The following is a 22,398-nucleotide window of genomic DNA, read 5'->3' on the forward strand; positions in this document are numbered from 1 at the left end:
GGACAAACCCTCTGCAGTTCCCCCATGATGCCAGAAAGATGGATGGAGGTTAAGGGGAATGTAGCAGCACCCCGTAAAGTGCCCTGATTGTTATCACCTTTTCTGTTCCATCCAGTTTCCTTTTATAAAACTTCCAAGACCTCAACTCCAAGATGAATTCCTAGTCTCTAAGGCATTATCCTGCTGTGAGTCTCCTTTGCCTGGCAAAGCAATAAAGCTGCTCTTTTTCTCCCAAAGCTGCCTTCAAGTCTCAATCTGGCTTTTGGGGTGCAGAGGCCAGTTTTGTGGCAGCAGAAGTTTTTCATTAAGATTTCTTGAATAGAAATTCGAAGTGATGAGATGGTTTTATAAAAATTAATCTGGCACCAATATACATAATATTTTGAGTCATAAAGACTGGAAAATAAAAGACTAACCAGGAGCTCAGTAAAATGATACAGGTATTCGAAATGTGATAGTTGGACTGGAGAGGTGGCAGAAGTAATTGAAAACGTTTAGCCTGGTGACAATCATATAAGTAACACTGATTCATTATAAACTTGAATCTTTTATCCTTTAGTCCAGATAATTATCTATCATATGATTGCTTTCTTCCTCCTCCTCTTTCTCTCTCTTCCTACATTTCTTTTCTCATCTTTCTCAGCTCATTAGTTCATAAAAGATGATACAAATTGATGACAGGGAAAAATGATTACATGTTTCTTATTAATATTATACTCAGTACATTTTATTTATATATATATATATATACATATATATGTATGTATGTATGTATGTATGTATGTATGTATCAATATGTATATATATATAAAATTTTCATCCCAATTGTCATAGCTCCCTTGGGCTGTGAGAATGTCATACATGTTATCTGCATTTTATTTACATTTTATTGTGCATGTGAACACTGGCTTTGTCTTGGAATCTTTTATTTGGTTGGCAAGCAACCTGGATACACAGGATAGTTTCATATTTCTAGGCCCTATTCTATTTTCAATTTTGTCACCGAAAAGAATTTTATACTCAAATCTGTTAAGACAAAATTGTTCCTCCTTCTAATCTTTTACAAAGTTACACTGTGCCCAGACTTTCTGACATCTTGTAACGCTTTGAGAAAATTTTATTGTAGAAATTTTGTAAGAGGCAGCAAGACTTAGTGAAAAGAACATGGAGTAAAATAGATCTTTAAATCCTAAATTGACATTTTCTACCTGTGGGAAAATAATAATTATGATGATTAAGCATATAGGTGCTTAATCCATGATATGAGAATTATAGATAGACTAGATAAGATACTTTATAGAGTGAAAAATGAGATTTTTTGGTAGAAGTTTTAAGCAAACAAATTCTTAACTGCTGTTATATGTTCCTATTTAAAAAGAGGTGTTGGTACGAAATAACCTGTCATTTATTCACTACTCAATTCAAAGACTCCTTCCTTACCCAGATCCGTTGCACAGAAGAAGGAAACCAAGCCAGCTGAATGGGCTTCAGGCCATCGCTGCAAAACACAGCTGGTCATGGGGCTAGTGCATTTTTGTGCCATTGCTGAGGACTAGACTCCAGATCTTCCTACAAGCAGCCCGCAGTGCGAGCCACTGAGTCCTCCTCCCCGCATCATTACAAGCCCACAGGCTCTCCCCAGCTGCACATTTCAGAAGAGGGTGGATCTGCTCTAACCCAGGGGCCCCCTGTTCACTTGCCAGAGATGTGACTCAGAGGCCTCAGGTGCCAATCACTCAGCAGAAACTGGAGGATCTAAATTGTAAATGTCATGAGAGAAAAGACTAATTTAAAAAAAAATTATCTTACTACCTTCCCATAAGATACAGACCTGAATTAAGGACAAAAATCAGCTCTCAAATCTTCCCGTCAAAAAAAGAGGCCCCATGCAGTGGGGTGAAATGAAAGCAGAAAGATAAGATACAAAACAATGGGTCGATTTGGATAGTCTTTAAGATTAAATGATGTACTCATTCACTCTTACCCATCTATTTATTTGGCAAAAATTTATAAGATCCATGCTAGTGAGAACCTTCACAAAGTGAGAATGAACCATTTTATCTTCTCAAGGAATTCAGTCTGTCTGTTTTCCACAAGTGGGAATGCACATGAATCACTTGAAATGAGGGTTTAAAATGCACATCTCTGGCCACACCCCCTTAGATTCTCTCTGGCTTGACTGGGGTGGGTTCTAAGAGTCTTCATTGTTTTTAATAGTGATTATGATGCCTGTGGTCTGTGGATCACATGTAACACTAATGAGGCGCATAGCAGAGGGCCCTAGTAAGAGTATCTTGTGTGGACAGAACGGTTAAGAGCATAATAAATAAGAGCATTTCCTTTAGAGTCAGGCAACCTGAGGTCAGATTCCAATTCCATCACTACATGTTTGACCTCAGGCAAATGACTTGCCCTTAAGACTCAGTTTCATTTGAAATAAAATGAGAATAATTTCTTATCCCTTGGGGTTATTTTGAGAAAAAAATGAGATAATTATGTCTGGCACATAATCTGGCACATAATAAGTGCACAAAACAGATTAATAACAATAATTATCACTGTTGGTGGTGCTATTATTACAACTACCACAGAGATTCACCAGAATTTAGCTCTATTAATCACATTAGTTATATATATTATATATATTGTATTAATATAAAATTATATGTGTATTACGTAATTCATATATTATCAATCATATTAATTATTGCACATATTAATTATATTAATACATGTAGTCAACAAAGATTATGACTTTGACAGATTCAAGAGAAGAATTCATGGAAATTTCTATAACAGAATAGTGAAGGCATAGTCTGAAAAACACTTCCATTTCCTACAGAGTGAGATTTGTCATCTCTCTAATATGTTAATTTGATATAAAAGTCATATTCTATTCGCAATGTAAAATTGAAACAATTTGACTAAGCAAGAGACAAGGAAAAAACGGAAGTGGTGTTAAAAACACAGAGAGAGAGAGAGAAGTGTCTACTCTGTTTTACAGAGCCTCATAATATACATTCGGCCCTCCGTATCTGTGCGTTCCACGAAGAAAATATTCCCCCCAAATTCCAGAAAGTTCCAAGAGGCAAAACTTGAATTTGCCAGTGTGTTGGCCATTATTGACATAGTATTTACAACTATTTATATAGCATTTACATTGCATTATAATACTTATGTATTATAAGTAATCTAGAGATAATTAAAAATATTCAGGAGAATGTGCAATAAGTTATATACAAATACTGTGCCACTTTATATAAGGGGCTTAAGCATCTGTGGATTTTGGTTTCCGTGGGGGCGTGGATGGAAGTAAGGAGGAATGTTCTGGAACCAATCCCGCCCAGATACCAAGGGAGGGCTGTATCCACACCTCTTGTGTGTCTGGCCAGGGCAAATGCAAATCCTGTCATAAGGGCATTTGTTATGGAGCTAAACTTACTTTGGCTTAAATTTTGTCTTAATCTTTTTCTAGAGGAAATTTGCAGTTAGTATATTTTCTAATATAACTTGAAGGTCTTCATTTTATACAGTAGTTAATTAGAGGTCCATTACAAAATGTCTCCCTCTGTTACTTTTGCCCTTGTTGTTTGTTTTTAAACTTAAGTAGTTTCAAAGCCAAATGAGGAATATACATCATATTTTCCTCCCATAATTTTCACAATTTTCTATTTGAAGAATAACTTCTTTTTTTATGATAAAGTAATACCAAATATAGAAAATTTAGAAAGTATGAAAAACCCTTTAAAATGAGAAAATAATCACGCAAATACTCACCATCTAGATATAACCATAATTAAAATTTGATGCCTAGTCCTTTTTTTCTCTTTATAATTCGTTTTATCACTAAGCTCGAAATACATGCACAAGTTACATTGTTTTGCCCTTAATATCATTTAATGGGAATTTCACATACTGCACAAAAACGTAATACTTGGTAAACTGAAAAATTCCATTCTTCCTTCCCCATAACTTATTTTATCAATCTTTTATTGTGGCAAATTTCATTATATTAAGATATATAATAAGGGATGATTTTATACATAGTACTTGCATATATATTATATTTCTTTTGGATAGACTCTTGGAAATAGAATTCTATTGACTGTAGGATATAAATATTTTTAAATTTACAAGACATGTTAACAAATTTCTTTCCATAAAGGTTGTGCCAATGCTCACTCCCACCATCAGAAGAAAAGTACTCATTTATCTGATAACTGGAGATATGAAATGTGTTTTGATTAATATACTGGCCACTATACTTCTTCTGTGCATTATGCATTCCCTTCTTTTGTTTGATTATTTGGAGATTTAATTGATAATGGTTTCTTCCTTTCTTCTTTCCTTCCTTTCTTCTTTCTTTTCTTACTAAAAAATTAACATTTCAGATTTTTCATGGGATGAGTCTTGAATAATTAAGTACGTTACTTGTTAAGACACAGCCTAGAAGCATTTTTTCTACTCCCTCCCACAGTAGTGTTATAAAAAGATTACACCAAATTTCACTTTTGGAATTCTCTTTGATGACAAATATACTAATATTCCTTTTCCCAGGCTCATTCCAAATGTGGCAGCTTTTAGCAGCAACATGCTGGATGCTTCTTCTTGGACCTGTATGTGGTTATTATAGGGAAGGACCCACCACAAATCCTGAAGCTAATATGAATATTGTAAGTCACTCATTAAGGGAAAAAATTAAGATAAAGAATTATAAATTTATTGTCATTTTGGGTATGATTGGTGTGCTTGTCTATTTTAAAAAATTCTAGATTGACTAAATCTGTGTTTCTTCCCTCGTTCTTTGGCATAGCTAACTAGTCTAGGCGTTGAAAGACCCGACCCAAAGTGGGCAGTAGTACTCCCTCCCCTGGTAGTTTGAGCGACCGCCTCATGGTGGTTTCCTGAGGAGGAGGTTCGTGAGATCCTACTGATGATCTCTCTAGTCTCCTTGACTTCTTCCTGAGGCTCTTTTTAGAGCAGATTCTTTGATTTGTGAACTATCTTTATGCATTTTTTTCAGTTTAGTAAGCCAGATTTGGTTTTGTTTGCTTCTAACCAGATCTTAACATGCAGGAATTCATACCAGAAGTGGACTGGAATAGAGTGGAATGGAATGATCCGGGGGAAAAAAGAAAAAGAAAAACAAACAAACAAACAATTGACAAATGTTAACTGTATGCTTCATTCCAATGGATTCCTGTATTCAATTCCTTCATTCCTGTATACATTGTACAGCACTGATGTCTTCACCCACACTCAAGTTTGTATTAGAACTTTAAGAATGGAACTGTCAACATTTTTAAATTAGTGTCTCTTCTTGTTTCTCTCTCCCAAGTGTCCAGCGGGCACCCCTAACCTCCCACTACACTGCTGAACACACAGTCCATGAAAACACTTCCTCAAATCCACATTTTCCTCTTCCTCCCACATTCACAGGCGTTTTCTTCCTCCCTGGTCTGGGTGGTTTGGGGCTCTTAATTATTTTCTAATGATAAAAAGAATTGTAAGCCATTATAGAGAGCACTTACTGTGTGTGTAATTCTCACAACAAATCTGTGAAGAGATGCCATTATTATCTTTATTTTACAGTTAAGTGAAATAAAGCAAAAACGAGTTAAGTAACTTGCCCAAAGCTACATAGCCATTAAGAGGAAGAGCTGGAATTCAGTGCCACGCAGCTTGTCTCTAGAGTCTGGGCTCTCAAAACCTCTGCCTTATCCAGCCTGGTAATATATACATTCCTCTTACATGCCTGCCCCAGGCAAATACATAATCCTGTCATAAGCCCATATGCTGTGGAGCTAACCTTACTTTGATTTACATTTTGTCTTTATCTTTTCCTAGCGTGCAATCTTGGCCCCATTATTAATCTTCCTGTCATTCAGTTTTCTCAACTGTAAATGCGTATAATTCTGTCTCAAAGACCTGTTGTAAAGATTACTAAAACGAAAGATACTAACCAGCCCCTATGCAGAAGATGACCAATAAGCAGTAGTTCCCCTCTTCCTTGTGTATCTGTGGATGAGGCATCTTCTGTTTTTGCCCCTCTACCTCCACTGTCTATTCTTTACATCTTTATTTCTGCCCAAGAGGCTGACCTGTAAGAACTAGGTCAACAAACCACCTTGCTCTTTGGTTTTCAGTTCAGTTCAGCTAATGGAAACCTAGAACAGATCAGAAGGTGGGAGAAGAGTGAGATCAGATGGCTTATTGCCCTGGCTCCCTCCATAAGGTCATCACAGGCTGTCTCCCTCTGCTGAAGGTCTCAGCTCCTCTCCATGTGAGCCTCTCTTCTTGACCTTCTCACACAGGTCTTGTAACCACTGTCCCCCTTCTCCCTTCAGCTCTGAGGTTGGTAACAGCTCACTTAGTACTAGCCACAGGGTTCTGCACAATCCCACGCCGTTTCCCTCATTAAACGACCAGATACGTTTTCATCACACGTTTTCAGAGTGAACTCGAGTGCATTAATAACACCAGGCCAGGGAAACCAGGATGTACAGTCAGTCACCTTGCCTTACCCATGCCTTTGCCTACATCCTCCTTTTAAAATCCCCCTCAAGCTATCCTGATTTCCCTGCTCTGTTCCGTCCCAATACGGAGATAAAGAGTAGGCTGTGACTTAAAGTACTACATTGGAACATGGGTAGAAAAATCAAGGGATTACGTCAAGAAGGTTTATATTTTCCTTTCCTCTTTTCAGAGCCAGATTATTTCCTACTGGGGTTACCCTTATGAAAAATATGACGTTGTGACAAAAGATGGCTATGTCCTTGGAATTTACAGGATTCCATATGGAAGAAAATGTCCCAGAACAGGTACGATTTATTTAATTATCAGAAGAATAATGCCTAAGGAGAGATTCCTAGATGTGCTGATAGCAGCAGGGCAGCTTTTATCCTGAAATAGAGTCTAGTCTTTTCCATCAGTGGAGGAAAATCCCCACCACCCCCTTCGCCACTCCATTTCATTCGTACAGCCCCTTTGGAGTTTTTAAAGCATTTTCACATACACTGTTTATTTAGTCTTTCCGTTTCTCCAGCACTTTATCTTCCTAGTCACTCTTCTTTCTCTTCTCTGTGTTTTCAACACCACTTCCCCCTTTCCTTCTTTTTCTTTTCCCTTTCTTGGTCAAATTGTTCCAATTCCACATTGCAAATAAGATTTTTATATCAAATCAACAATTTTACTTTGTGTAAATTTCACTTAAAACCTTGCATTTTGCTTTCTGACAATGCAAATTAGCTAGCAGAGTGTCCGGCATTCAGTAAGCATTCAACAAATGGCATTTGATTGTCTTTATTATTATTGTGAAAAAAAGTTTTGTAATCAGATGCTTTTTGAGAAATAAAAAGGTAATATGAATAATTATAGAGCAGATATTTATTGTGCTGGATAGAATTTTATGTATTTTAATTCTAATTTAATTATTATAACTACAGTATAAGATAACACTTATTATTCCCCATTTAAACATAAGTTAACTTGTTACGGAAATGACAGGCCAGCCAAGAAACAAGCACCACTCGGAGGGTTGGAGTACTCAGATGTATTACGCCGGCAGGCTCAGAGGGGCTTCTGCTCCGAAGCTCTGAGCACCTCCAAGACGTGCCCATGCGGTTTTATAGGGTTAATTACAAGTATGGGGCTATTAGCCGATAAGGTTCAAACAACAAAAAGCAAGGAATCAGTACACTGGAGCTTATCAATTCAGAACAGATCACGTTACTGACACTTGTTGAGCTTGGATTTACGAGTTAGCTTGTTAGCCCAGTAAACTGACACTAAACTTTAGATTTACAAGTTAGCCCGGCAGAACTTGTATCAGTAAACCGACACTTACCACACTTAGATTTGTGACTGAGCTCGTTAGCCCAATAGACTGACACTAAACTTTAGATTTATGAGTTAGCCCAGCAGAACTCAGATCAGTAATCTGACACTTGTTGCACTTAGATTTGTGACTTAGCTGTTAGCCCAGCTGGGCTTTTCCTTCACATTTCCCCCTCTTGATGCTTTCACAACCCTTGTTGGAGTAAGCATCATCATTTACCTGTTGCAGGGGCTCATAATTGGAGGGCTAATATCTGAAGTTTTATAGCCTCTATCCGCTCACTGACAAAGTGGGTCAGGAAGTTTAGGACACAGGGCCCAAACAGCAGAACTGCAAAAATCAGGAGTAAGGGACCTATGAACGGTGTCAGCCAGGAGGTCCAGCCCCAGGGGCCTGTCCATGGGCTCTTATCTAAAATATGTTTTCTCTTTTTCACTCGGTCTTGTAACTTTTGAACCATTTTTTTTTGACAATTCCTGATTGATTGGCATAAAAACAACACTCTTTGTTTAGGAAGAGGCATAGTCCCCCCTCTTTGGCCGTGAGTAAGTCCAGACCCTTTCTGTTCTGTAAGACCACCTCGGCCAGAGAGTCAGTCTGATTTTGCAGAGTTTTCAGGGGTTTTTCTATTCGTTGGAGATCGTGGCTGAATTCACGTGTAAGCTGATAATAGTAATAAGAGGAAGAGGCGATGCCCCTGATTTCTGTGCCTACCCTTGCTGCCACTCCGAGCCCCACTAGCAAGGGGATCAATTGTATAGCTCATTTTATTCTCCGTGGATGCTGGTGAGTTATGATAGTGATGGGCAGACTTTGATCCTCAGGCTTCGGCCGTGCGTTGACTAGCCAGCTTCCGGGTGTGGCTAGAGCAGGGCTCGTCGATCTTTTTCTGGTCCCTCTTGATCTTGATCTTGAGCGGGTCTCCCGGGACACTCTCAATTTTCCAGGGACCCTCTGTCTGAGGTGCAGTCGCTCTCTTGACCCTGGAGTGGTGGATTCAAGGGACGATTCCTGCAACTTTAACAGCTGTAGGAGTAGTTAATACCACTAAATATGGTCCCTTCCATGTTGGTTTGAGAGGTTCCTTTTTCCAATCCTTTACCCATACCTGGTCACCTGGTTTATAGGGATGCACTTGAACCCCTAATGAAATGGGGGTTTTCTCTATCACCCAACCCCAAACTTCTCGTAGTACTTTTTCTAGTCCCAACAGTTGTTGGTGGAGCCCTAAATTTCCTATTTCTGGGGTGGGATTTCTCATCCTGACTAAAGGTGGCGGTCGCCCATAGAGGATTTCAAAGGGAGAGTACCCAATATTAAGTCTTGGGGTGCATCTAATTCGCAACAGAGCCAGGGGTAGAATGTCCACCCAGGGAAGCTGGGTTTCTTGGCTGATTTTAGCTATAATTTGTTTTAGAGTTCTGTTCATTCGTTTTACCTTCCCTGAGCTTTGAGGCCGGTATGCTGTGTGCAGGTTCCAGCGGTTGCTCAGTGCCTTTGCCACTTGCTGTACAATTTCTGACACAAAGGCAGGTCCATTGTCAGACCCGATGGAGGTAGGCATTCCAAATCGAGGGATAACATCCCTGAGAAGAGCCTTTGTCACTTCTCTTGCTTTCTCTGTCCTGGTGGGGTAGGCCTCTACCCACCCTGTGAAGGTGCAGACGAAAACCAGCAGGTACTTATATCCCTTACTGGGCCTAAGTTCAGTAAAGTCCACTTCTAAATCTTCAAAGGGAGCCAGTCCACATCGTTGTATTCCCATTGGCCCAGTGAGCCCTTGTTTTGGATTGTTTTGTGCACAGAGCAAGCAGCGTTGGGAAACTGATGCACATAGAGTAGGGAGACGAGAAATTAGGAAATATCGCTTTAAGAGGGCCTCCAAAGCCGTTTTTCCCATATGTGTGGCTTCGTGTTGTTGTTGGACTAAACGATAAGCTAGTCGTTCTGGGATGAAAACCCTTCCATCCGTTATGATCCACCATCCGTCCTTTCCTTTCTTTTCTCGTTCAGCCTGTGCCCACTTGTTTTCGTCGTGACCATATTCTGGGGCAGTGGGTAGCTCTGGCGCTGCCATAATGTTAATTACTGAGTGTTCCCAGGCGGCTGCTTCTCTTGCCTTTTGATCAGCTAGCCTGTTCCCCTGGCTCACAGGGTCATTTCCTCTTTGGTGTCCCTTACAGTGAATAACGGCCACTTCCTTTGGATCCCATATTGCCTCCAGTAACTGTAAAATTTTTTCTTTGTTTTTGATTTTTTTTCCCCCAGCAGTCAAAAGTCCTCTCTCCTTATAGATGGCTCCATGTACATGCAAGGTTGCAAATGCATATTTGGAATCAGTGTATATATTGACTCGTTTTCTTTTCCCTTCCCTTAGTGCCTGGACCAGTGCCCAGATCTCTGCTCGCTGAGTAGACCATCCTGGGGGAAGGGACTCTGCCTTTATTACCTCTTGGGTTGTTGTTACAGCGTAACCTGCCCGCCGTTGTCCATCTTGCATGTAACTGCTGCCATCTGTGAAAAGTTCCAGGTCTGGGTTTTGCAGGGGCTTGTTGGTTAGATCAGGCCTGCTTGCATACACCTTTTTAATGATTTCTTCGCAGTTGTGGTCAGGCTGTCCTGCAGTTGTGGTCAGGCTGTCCTTCCCCCTCAGGCAAATATGTGGCTGGGTTTAAGGTTCGCACAGTCTCTAGACGGATTCTTGGATTTTCACATAGAAGCCCCTGGTAGTGGGTCATCCTTGTGTTAGTTATCCATTTGTAACCTGGGCCATTCATCAGGGCCACCACAGAATGGGGCACTTTTACATATAAAGTCTGTCCCAGTGTGAGTTTGTCTGCCTCATTGACCAGGAGGGCTGTGGCAGTGAGGGCCCGTAAACAGGGTGGCCATCCTGATGCTACAGGGTCCAGTCTTTTAGATAAATAGGCCACAGGGCGCTGCCATGGCCCCACATTCTGAGTTAGGACTCCAAGAGCAGTTTGGTCTCTTTCATGTACAAACAGATTAAACTCTCGTGTTACATCTGGTAAGCCTAGTGCTGGGGCTTGGGTTAGTAGTTCCTTTAATTGCCTAAAGGCATTTTCTTGTTTAGTTTCCCATTTGAGGGTTTCCTTTCCTGATCCAGCAGTTGCTTCGTAGAGGGGCTTGGCTATTTTTGAAAACCCGGGGATCCAGATCCGGCAAAACCCAGCTGCGCCCAGGAACTCTCGCAGTTTTTTGTTTCTGGTCTGGGTATGGCGCAAATAACTTGTTTTTTTAGGGCTCGGTGTCCCTCTGAGATAATAAATCCCAAGTATTTGACTGTCTTTTTGGCCTGGACCGGCTGAGCTGATAATATCTTGTATTGTCCAGGTCCATTTGAGCAAAACCAAATCCATGGGGGTAGAGTCTGGGCGATATTTAGCCAGGAGTCACTGTAAGGGAATTGATCTGGGTGGCCTGGGGTTCCAGTGATTATTTGATAGACTGTTCGCACTGTTGTTAGGTCCAGTGTTCCTCCTGAGGGCCACCCAACTCCAAAGGCTGGCCATTTAAGCTCACACAAAGTGTGGAGCCTGCCAGGAGTCATTTAAATTTCACAGTCTCCTGAGAACCCCTTTTGGAAATTCTTAATCATGCAGTCTAGAGTGGTGGGTTTTGACTTAGAGCCTCCCATTCTTTTTAGATGTTTAAGGATAATAGTTCTGTTGCTTTAGATGTTTGGGAAGGTAGCCTTTATATCTTTTTCTTCTTCACTCTTCAAAACACCGGAGTTCCCAGAGAGACTGCTCTCTTGCTGGGTCTATGAGTTGTTTTAAGGCTAACTTGGTCGGGGACTCTGGGTTCCAGTCACAGCTGATGTCTCTGGATCTCAAGGCCTCAAGCAGTTCCAGGGACTTTCTTCATTAAATCCTCTCTATATTCTGAACTAACGTATCAGGGGCATGGGACTGACGGCAGATGGCAAAACAAATGGACTAGAAAAGGGACCTCCAGGTCCAGGCAAGCCCAGTCCTGAAGGAATTCGTCTTCTAAACTTGAGTCCTGGGGGTCTGGGGCTAGGCAAAAGGGGCACTACTTGGGTCACTTCAGTAGGGGAACAATAAGTTTCGGGTGTTCTGTGACAGAGTCAGGTAGGAGACTTTCTCAAAGAAATAGCATCCTAGCCTCCGAGGGCACAGGGGCGTTGACTCATTGGCTGTCTATGTCCTTTTCCCTCCCAGTGTAGCCACCCTGTGCCAGTGTCGCAGACAATACAAGGGAGGGTTTTCGTTGCGTCCGCCTGGCCGCTCCCCTCGCGGGGACGAAGGTGCCTCTTAGCTTTGGCGGGTCAGTATAAGGCGCTGACTCCTATCGGGACCCTGAGGGACCGATACCGCCCTGAGCCGTATGAGGTCACCACGGAACCGCAGGTTGGGACTCATTCGAAATCCGTAGCAGAATGTCGTGGAGCTACAAACTCGAGCCTGATCGCGTGCTTCACAGGCCGCTCATTTACTCACACACACACACACACACACACACACACACACAGAAGTTAACAACATTCCTCCCACCAATACCAATATCCTGTTTCCTGTAGGAGGGGATCAGCCTCCTCTTCTGTCCACTGGGACAGGACCTAATTCCTGACCTGATTCCTGATTTCCCCGTCTGAAATACCATCAGACGGAGAGCCTGTAGGAGGGGATCAGCCTCCTCTTCTGTCCAATGGGACAGGACCTGATACCTCCTGGGGGATCCTACCTTGTCCGGACGGCCACCTGGTGAGTCTGTCCGTCCCTCCACGGAGTCTGGCTCTGGTTGTAGCCCAGCCACCCAGGGGGGCCGAGTTGCCATCACGAAGGAGAACCCGGAATACCGTCCGGCGGCGCCACCTCGTTCACTGCCGGAGTCCCGTCCCCTGGTCGGCCGGAGCCACCAGTCCAGCGGCTCAAGGGGCCGGCGTGGTTGTATCCTCGCTGGGGCCTCCAGAAATGTTACGGAAATGACAGGCCAGCCAAGAAACAAGCACCACTCGGAGGGTTGGAGTACTCAGATGTATTACGCCGGCAGGCTCAGAGGGGCTTCTGCTCCGAAGCTCTGAGCACCTCCAAGACGTGCCCATGAGGTTTTATAGGGTTAATTACAAGTATGGGGCTATTAGCCAATAAGGTTCAAACAACAAAAAGCAAGGAATCAGTACACTGGAGTTTATCAATTCAGAACAGATCACGTTACTGACACTTGTTGAGCTTGGATTTACGAGTTAGCTTGTTAGCCCAGTAAACTGACACTAAACTTTAGATTTACAAGTTAGCCCGGCAGAACTTATATCAGTAAACCGACACTTACCACACTTAGATTTGTGACTGAGCTCGTTAGCCCAATAGACTGACACTAAACTTTAGGTTTATGAGTTAGCCCAGCAGAACTCAGATCAGTAATCCGACATTTGTTGCACTTAGATTTGTGACTTAGCTGTTAGCCCAGCTGGGCTTTTCCTTCACAAACTAAGGCATAAAGAGATTAGTGGATAGTAGAAGAGATTTTGAATCAGAGCAATCTGACTCCACCAGCTATATAACAACACAACACATTGTATATAATCCCAATTTTGCAAAGAAGAAAGTAAGACATAGAGAAGATACAACTTACCCAGGTTTAGAAGTAGTTCAAAACCCTAGAACCTAGTCTCACTTGGTGCCAAATTTCACTTCTTAATCTTTCATCTATACCACAGGGAGTTAGGAAAGAAAATTTTCTTGTAGACACCAAGGAAGTACAGATATAAAACTCTTGTGGCCCGTGTTTTGCAGCTCCAAAGCCTGTTGTGTATTTGCAGCATGGTTTAGTTGCATCTGCCGGGAATTGGATTTGCAACCTGCCCAACAACAGCTTGGCTTTCCTTCTGGCAGATGTTGGGTATGATGTATGGATGGGGAACAGCCGGGGAAATACCTGGTCCAGAAAACACTTGCAATTTTCACCCAAATCACCAGAATACTGGGCCTTCAGGTAAGGAGAATACTACTAATGAAAACAGTGTGTACTTTGCTTTATATGGATGAACACCCTTTGAATTTTCCCTTTCTGTCCAAATGCACACCATGGAATCCACAAGAAGGAAATAAACATTTCTTCCTCTGCCCAGGTTTTCTTTGCAATCTCAAAAAAATGCCGTATTATTGCACTGATATTTGTTTTAAGCACTCCACTTGGTATGTGTGTATATAAAGTACATATGCAAGAAAAAAATCAAAATGCAGAAGTCAGCTTTAGCAAGGTTAATTCTAGGACTATCACATCAATGTGGACCCCAAAGGAAATTTATGTGGTACCCTTAATAAGAGGAAAAAAGAAATTGATCAAGAAAAGGGACCGAAGAGGGAAGGTATAACTCCTGGGTTCAATCCCCAGTGCCTCCATTAAAATAAATAAATAAACCTAATTACTATCCCCCAACACAACATCAAAACAAAACAAAACTCAAAAAGTAATTTTAAAAAATTTAAAAAGAAAGAAAGGAAAGAAAAGGGACCAAAAACAAGGTTCTGTTTGAAAATCCTGAGAACCAGAAATTCATGATAAACCAAGATGAGCCACACCCTAGCACAGAGGGTGCTCAAATGTTTATTCACTGAGTAGTGAAGAAACGTTGCCCTCAATAGGCTGATGCTGCTGAAATCTATCCCGGGAGCCAAGTTGTCAGCAGCACCCACTGGGGGGCGCTGTCTGCCTTAGAATGTAGGCCAGCTGGGTCACAGAAGCAAATCCTGCACTTGTGGCAGTGCCCAGAATCATGCCTTGAAGGTCACTAAAGCTTCTTGCCCCTTGGCCTCACTCCTGCTTTATTCCTGGACATTTGGCATTTTCTAATTCCACACCCCAGTGCAGTTGTGTCATGGCACCATTGAAAGTAACGTAATGATTTCCTACATTTTCGCACACACAAAGGAAAGCAGCACCTGAGGTCTTTGATAAATATGCAGATTACTAGGCCTCTTCCCTGGAAATTCTGATTCAGTCTATCCAGGCTGAGGTCTGCAAATCTCCTTGCTTTTTTTCTGGTTTTTAAATAAGCATTCCAGGTGATTTTTCTTTTCAAGGGAGTTTGATATATCTGCTATAGAAATAAGTGGAAAGCCTCTGCAGGCTTTTGCAAGTCATCTTCTGATTTCAGTTTCTTAACCATGTTACTCTTGCAAACAAGGTGACATCCTCAAAATTTGTACAGGTGCATAATATCATGTATTGATCTAGTCTTACAGTTAAGAAAAGCTAAGTATCTATGTCTATAATGAATATGTTTAAATATTGCAGACCTACCAATGAGATTTTTTTCCCCAACATTGTTGCTCTTTTTCTTTGGCAGTTTGGATGAGATGGCTAAATATGACCTTCCAGCCACAATCAATTTTATCGTAGAGAAAACTGGACAGGAGCAACTCTACTATGTGGGCCACTCCCAAGGCACCACCATCGGTGTGTGTGGAGCAAGTGTAATATGAGTGTCAAGGGATCTTCATATTTATGAAAGGGGACAGGATTTCTTCCCTTTGTACAGTCTCTAGCTTGGGGCTTTGAGTTGGGAAACCATTTTGTCTGACTGGCTTCTAAAGAGTAAATAAAGTGACGGTAACTTAGAAATTCCCTCCGCCCCAGACTAAATTTGGAGATTGATGGATAAGCCTGAAAAAGAGACTACTTATTTATTCATTTGTGTACCCAACAAGCATTTGCCAGACACTGGGTTAAATGCTGGGGAGAGAGAGAGAAATGTAGTACACATCTTTCCCTTAAAGAGCTCACAAACTAGTGAGGGACCCTGAAAAGAAAGCAGAGAATTACAAATCTCAGTGATTATGTGCATAGTCAGTATGACTTCTAGATCCCAGTGGGTGCTAGAGTAGTCGTAGAAGTGGACGGGGCCACGCTGGCAGTGCCATAAGGCACTTCACTCTCTTCACTGCGCCCCCTTCAGCTAGAGACTTGACAATACCAACAGCATTTATACCAATCTTTTTTCTGTCTTAACCCTAATTTGGTTTCTGGTATAAAGTAAGTCTCTATATGCCTGTACTATACTATGCATCTTACACGCATTCTCTCATTGGAAACCACAAACATTTGAGAACATTATCATCCATATTATACAGATGGCTGAACTTAGGAATTCTTTCTAATGGTGATAATGCCATTAGAAAGCCATATATGCATACACATATGGAATCTAACCTTCAAAAGAATTATTCCATAAGGATTCTATTCTCCATGCCTACAGAAAGAGAAAACTGAGACTCATATAGGGGAGGTAACTTGCCTAAGTTTTCACACAGCTAGCAAATGGGGAGTAAGATTATAACCCAGTTTTGTTTGATACTGAAGACTATGATCAAGCTAGAATGACCATTGGAGTTTACCTAGACATGCCCCACAGAGGACATTTGAACCCTTTCTGTAAGATTCTCTGTAAGTAGATTTATACTCTTCAGGGTCAGGAAACTCACTTCATTTTGAATTAGCCAACTCCACCTTTGACAATTTAAAAATACTTCCCTAAAAATGGAACTTACTCTGAATTTGTTTTATTTTGTTTTTAATATAACTACTTCCACTATAATTTAAGAGGAATTAACAATTATTTTAAATCTATGAACTAGTATCTTCTTCTCTTTCAGCATTCATAGCATTCTCTACTAATCCAGAACTGGCTAAAAGGATTAAGATATTTTTTGCTTTGGCTCCAGTCACCACAGTGAAATACACCCAAAGTCCTATGAGAAAATTATCATCTCTTTCCAGAAAAGTAGTCAAGGTATGTGACAACTTTTCCCCAAGTTTAAATCTTTAGTAACACTGAAAAGACTCATCACAAACAAGGAAACCCCAATAGGTCTATCAGCAGTTTTCATGGCAGAAATGTTGCAGACCAGGAGAGAATGGGATGATATATTTAAAGTGCTCAAAGAAAAACACTGCAAATCAAAAATACTTTATCCAGCAAAATTGTCCTTCAGAAATGAAGGAGAGAAGCTTTCCCTTTTTTCTGTCTTAATCCTAATTTGGTTTCTGGTACAAAGTACTATGCTATGCATTTTACATGCATTCTCTCATTGGAAACTACAGATATTTGAGATCATTAGTCAAGCATATTATACAAATGGCTGAACTTAGGAATTCTTTCTAATGGTGATAATACCATTAGAAAGTTATTCATGTATATATGTGTGTGTGTATGTATAAAATAATCTAAACTTCAAAATAATTATTCTATAAGGATTCTATACAGAAATGGTAAGGGAGTTTTTCAAGCTGAAATAAAAGTATGTCAATTAGTAACATGAAAACATAAAATTAACTGGTAAAGGTAAATACATAGTCAAAATCAAAATACTCTAATACAGCAATGGTTGTGTGCAAATCACTTTGAAAGCTATCTTGTAAGTAAAAGTGTTAAAAACAATCATTGCTATAATACTTTGTAAATGCATATGCAATATAAAATATGTAAATTGTGATACCAACAACATAATGTGTTCGGGGCAAGTAAATGTATAAAACAATTTTATGCAATTGAAGTTAAGGTGTCAGTTTATTTTAAAAAAATTTTTATTGAAGTATAGTTGGTTTATAATGTTAGTTTCAGGTTACTGCAAATCAATTCAGTTATACATATACATATGCATATACACATATATATATATGTACATACATATATTTTCAGATTCTTTTCCATATAGCTTATTACAAGAGATTGAATATAGTTCACTGTGCAATACAGGAGGTTCTTGTTTATCTATTTTATATACAGTAGTGTGTGTCTGTTAATCCCAAACTCCTAATTTATCTCTCCCCACCTTTCTCCCTTGGTAACCAAAGTTTTGTTTTCTGTGTCTCTGAATCTATTTCTGGTTTGTAAATAAAATTTGTAGCTGGCTGTGTGGTCTGAGATATTGCAAAGCTGGTATTGACCTGCTAATGAGTGGACTGGATATTGTGGCAGCTGGCTGAGGGATCCAAGGCATCCTGGAGCTGGTACTGACCTGCCATTGGACAGGGCTGGGACACAGGGTCCCGGGGCTGGTGACGGCCTGCCAGCCTGCTGGTGGGTGGACTGGGTCCTGGTTCAGGAAGCTACAGGACTGTGGTGGTCCTGCAGCCATCTGCCCGCTGATGTGTGGGACCAGGCCTCAGGGTCTCTGGCTGCAGGTCTCTGGGGGGTCCTAGCATTGATGTTTCTGCCCACTGGAGGATAGAGACAAGTCCCAGCATCTCTGGATGTAGGGTCCTGGGGATCTAGGAGCTAGTGCTGGCACACTGGTGTGCAGGGCCGGGGCCTGGGCCCTCTGGTGGACTGGGTTGGGTCCCAGGACAGCTCAGGGGATCTTAGGCAGTAGGCTTGCTGGTGGAAAGGGCTGTGTCCTTGTGCTAATAAGCTGAAGGGAGGATTCTCCGATGGCACTTGCCAACACCAGTGTCCACTTCATAGAATGAGCTCCGAGAAACGGCAGCTGCCAGTGTCTGTGTCCCCCGGGTTAGCTCAAGTTGCCTACTGCTTCTTCTGAAGGCTCTCCAAGATCATCAGGTGACTCTGACCCAGGCTCCTTTCAAACTACTGCTTCCACCTCAGGTCCTGGAATGTGTGAGATTTTCTATGTGCCCTTTAAGAGTGGGGTCTCTATTTCCCACAGCTCTCTGTCTCTCTGAAAATTAAGCCCCATTGGCCTTCAAAGCCAAATGTTCTGAGAACTCATCTTCCTAGTGCAGGATCCCCAGGCTGGGGAGCCCAATGTGGGGATCAGTCCACTCATCTCTTGGGGAGAATTTCTGCAATGGTAATTATCCTCCCATTTATGGGTCACCCATCGGGGGTATGGGTCTTGACTCTGCTGTGTCTCTGCCCTCCTACCTGTTTCGTTGTGGTTCCTTCTTTTTTTTTTTTTTATTATTGTATTATTTACTTTATTTGGGGGGGTAATTGGACATTACTTTTAGAAGAGGGACTGGGGACTGAACCCAGGGCCTCCTGCATGCTAAGCATGCGCTCTACCACTTGAGCTATACCCTCCCCCCCCCGGTTCCTTCTTTATATTTTTAGCTGCAGATCGTTGCTGCTGGTCTTCCAGTTTTTCTCATCAATAGTTGCTCTGTCCTTCTACTCCACCACCTTGGCCACTCCCCTGTGTACTAAGTGCCTTTTAAATGTGACCTGTTATCTTCACAATAGTCCTACTTAGTGCATGGTAATTTTCTGTTTTATAGTTGAGAAAATTCAGGATAATAGAAATCAAAGACTTTCCTGAAGTATGAGAGACGAAGTCCAGAATCAAACCAAGGTACCGCTGACTCCAAAGCCTTACCAATTTCCTGTGGGGACTAGTTTCTCAGAGGACATTCCAAAGAACACTCCAAGTAAAAGATCCTGGGAATAGGCATCAAAGGTGGGCTGGGAGAAAGACAAAGTTTAATAGGCCTCTTGGATTCACTGAAGGCTGGTACTGAGCAGGTATCATCTGTGTTCAGTCCTTGTCTCAATTACCACTCGTTCTCCACTCAGCAGTCACAGCCATGAAAGTTGATGGTGTCTTAAATTGATCTTGCAGGTATTATTTGGTGACAAGATGTTCTCTCCTCACACATTTTTCGGGCAATTCATTGCCACCAAGGTGTGCAACAGGAAGATATTTCATCGTATTTGCAGCAACTTCTTATTTACTTTGAGTGGATTTGATCCAAAGAACTTAAACATGGTATGTGTACTTAGTCATATTACTACTGAGTCTGATCCAGGGAAGCAGCTGTTTTGTTGCACAGGGGTAAGGAGAGTTCATTCTGAATTGCCTGGGAACCGCATTTCAGAGGCTCCTTTTTGTCTCCTGGAATGTGACTAGTACGTTCCTGGCTTCCAGCCAAAGCTGAGTGTCCACATACTTTACTAGGAGGATTTGAAAAGAAGGTTTTGCTGCTGAAAATTCTCACCAATTCTTTTTGTTGGCCAAAATGCCACCACTGAAAAGCCCTTCACTTAGATTAGGGCTGTGGTTTTGAAATTTATCTTGCTGTGCCTGAGCCCTACCTCAGACCTCACAAAGTAGAATTTCAGGAAGTGAGCCCAGACATCTATTTTTTAACCAATTTCCTACTTTCACAAGTGATTTGGAAATAGTCATTTTGTGAACCACTTGCTTCTTTAACCAAAGGGGTAAGGGAACGACTCTTCAATGGTAGCTACAGACTTACTGTTCAAGGGACACTGAGAGAGATAAGTGTTGGGGTTCTTATTGAGTTCTTTCCAACTTATCTGAGACCCTTCCCTTTCTTAGTAACCGCTAGCTGAATGCTTGAAACCAGAAGTGGGAAAAAGCTGAATACAGTGTCCGTCTGTCTCACAGACTTCTGCCCAAAGCCTCATCTCTCTCTGTGAACAGTGTTCATTAACACTTGGTTTGATTTCAAGCAACATTTATAAAAAGGCTGTTTATGCAAACATGCCTTAGCCACTGCCTTTTCACATTATTTTCTTAATTTCTCAATTTACCAGGGAAATCCAGCTTGCCTATCACTTAGATGGAAGCAAATCATGTAAGCAGGGCTAAGTAAAAAGACCTTTAAGCAAACTCAATAGAGACAATTTCAAAAACGCCCTCTCAACATGGGCTAAGAGTTTGTCAAAGGAAGACTTTACAAAATGAGACCCTAGAACATTCACTAGAGGCCTTCATTGTACATCTGTACAGTCAGGCTGCCTTTTTTCCTCACTGCTGGGGACTGGATTACGGAATATTACAGTGCCTACAAGGATATATATTTTAGTGGAGTATAACCAGGGATACATATGTAGCATTTGTGGAACTTTGAAAAAATATACATGTCCAGAACTCGACCCTAGAGATTTTGATATTACTGCATAGATTCAGGTAACTCATAAGCAGCTGTACTTTTTTAAAGCTCCAAGATGCTTCTGATACTCATACTAATGGAAAATCATTCTTTTGTATATTAAAGAAAATAAAATGCTATTAACATTTTTTTAAAACCAAGATTTTTTTTTGATCCAAAAGAAATCTAAATGTTAATAGAGCTTTATATACTGAATGGATTATGTCCCACAAACTTTCAAAGAGCCCTGTAGAATACTTACCACATTAAAAACAAACCAGAAAGCGAAAGGGAATATTAGGTCTGATCTCAGTGTTTTCTGATGAACAACTTTCTCGGAATGCCCCTTAGGACTTTGCACAGTCCTTAAATGAAGGACAGGCTCCCGGGGCTCTTCTCTCTTGACTGCATGTATCCTGGAACCTGTCTGAGGTGAGGCTGGAAAGAAAAGGTGCATTACCTTCTGTCTTTGATAAGCAGGATACCCTCTGCGGGCTTTATGAAGAAACTGCCCAGGACAGAATAGAGGTGAGGGAGGGCAAAGCTCTTAAACTGGGTTTCTTTCGTCGCTATGTCTTCAGAGGGTAAGGTGCGTGTTGATTCCGTCAAAGAGAAAGAGAGAAAATACTCAGATTCACTCGTTGTGTGATTAGAGGACTAGCCTCCAGGTAAGAAATGACCTTTTTACTTTGCAGAGTCGCTTGGATGTTTATTTATCACAGAGCCCTGCAGGGACATCTGTTCAGAACATGCTGCACTGGGCCCAGGTACGTGCTCCCTATTGCTGACCTGACACACGCGTGTCTCTGCGAGAGCCCCGAGGAGTACTCCCAGCGAGCTCGCTGCGGGCTTCTGCAGCTTCTGCCGCTCTCAGGTCCACGTTTCCGGAATCAGCATCAACACATGCTGATGGCCTTTACTCTTTGTCATTCTCCGTGTCCTCAGTGCCTGGTGTTTGGGTTCCCGGATATTCTGACTGAAATCTGACCCTTACTTTACTCCATACTGCCTTTTCTAGGGAAAGGCTGCATCTTCTTTTTGGGGACATCATTAACTCTAATAGAACTTTATATAACATGATACATGTTACTCCAAAAAGATCTATTCATCCTCCAACAGGGGTATGGGCCATTTCAGAGCATGGAAATAATGCTTTATTCAGAGAAAATTAAATGTTTGAGAGGAATTTAAAAAGATTAAGGATTTCTGCTTGTACTCTAAGTTTTTCATATTACTATGTTACTCAATATTTGACAAACTCAGAGATAAATCAGATTCAGTTGGTATAGCTTTCTGAACCAAGTATGTATGAGTGTGTGTGTGTGTGTGTGTCTGTGTGTGTGTGTCTGTGTGTCTGTGTGTGTGTGTAGGGAGAGAAAAAGAGAGAGAAGATCTTTGCAAAGTCTTAATATTTAATTAAATATCTTAATTTTTAAAGACTTTTAAAAATTTAATAGGGATTAAAGATTCCTAAGAATTTGCACTTTTACCTACACCCTAATAAATTTGTTCCATGCTTTAAAGTTGAGAATCACTGCTATAGATAGTCTGAGATACTAGCTGAGGATTTCTAAAATTCTTTGAAGAGTTCCACCTTCAAGAAATAAGCCTCCAATTTCCAATAGGAAGACAGATATTCTGGACATAGGGCCTCCTCCTGGTGAGGAGACAGGGAGACTCTCTGAAGGCAGTGGCCTTCCAAGTAATACAACTTCAGT

General features: G+C 41.2%; 1 protein-coding gene across 4 annotated transcripts in view; it reads left to right on the forward strand.

Annotated features, from left to right (window-relative positions):
* The window catches only part of LIPK (lipase family member K), a 63,820-nt gene that overhangs the window by 36,732 nt on the left and 4,690 nt on the right, over nt 1-22,398 (forward strand). For 3 of the 4 annotated variants that reach the window (XM_072971564.1, XM_006211060.3, XM_031682457.2), the window contains exons 2-8: nt 4,558-4,673; nt 6,707-6,821; nt 13,618-13,816; nt 15,174-15,283; nt 16,480-16,616; nt 19,405-19,551; nt 21,376-21,447. In XM_072971564.1, coding sequence (XP_072827665.1) covers nt 4,558-4,673; nt 6,707-6,821; nt 13,618-13,816; nt 15,174-15,283; nt 16,480-16,616; nt 19,405-19,551; nt 21,376-21,447 — 896 coding nt within the window. The remainder of the gene's footprint in view (nt 1-4,557; nt 4,674-6,706; nt 6,822-13,617; nt 13,817-15,173; nt 15,284-16,479; nt 16,617-19,404; nt 19,552-21,375; nt 21,448-22,398) is intronic. The other variant, XM_072971563.1, reaches the window with a different exon arrangement.

The sequence above is a fragment of the Vicugna pacos genome, chromosome 11, assembly GCF_048564905.1.
Source record: "Vicugna pacos chromosome 11, VicPac4, whole genome shotgun sequence".
Taxonomy (NCBI): Eukaryota; Metazoa; Chordata; class Mammalia; order Artiodactyla; family Camelidae; genus Vicugna; species Vicugna pacos.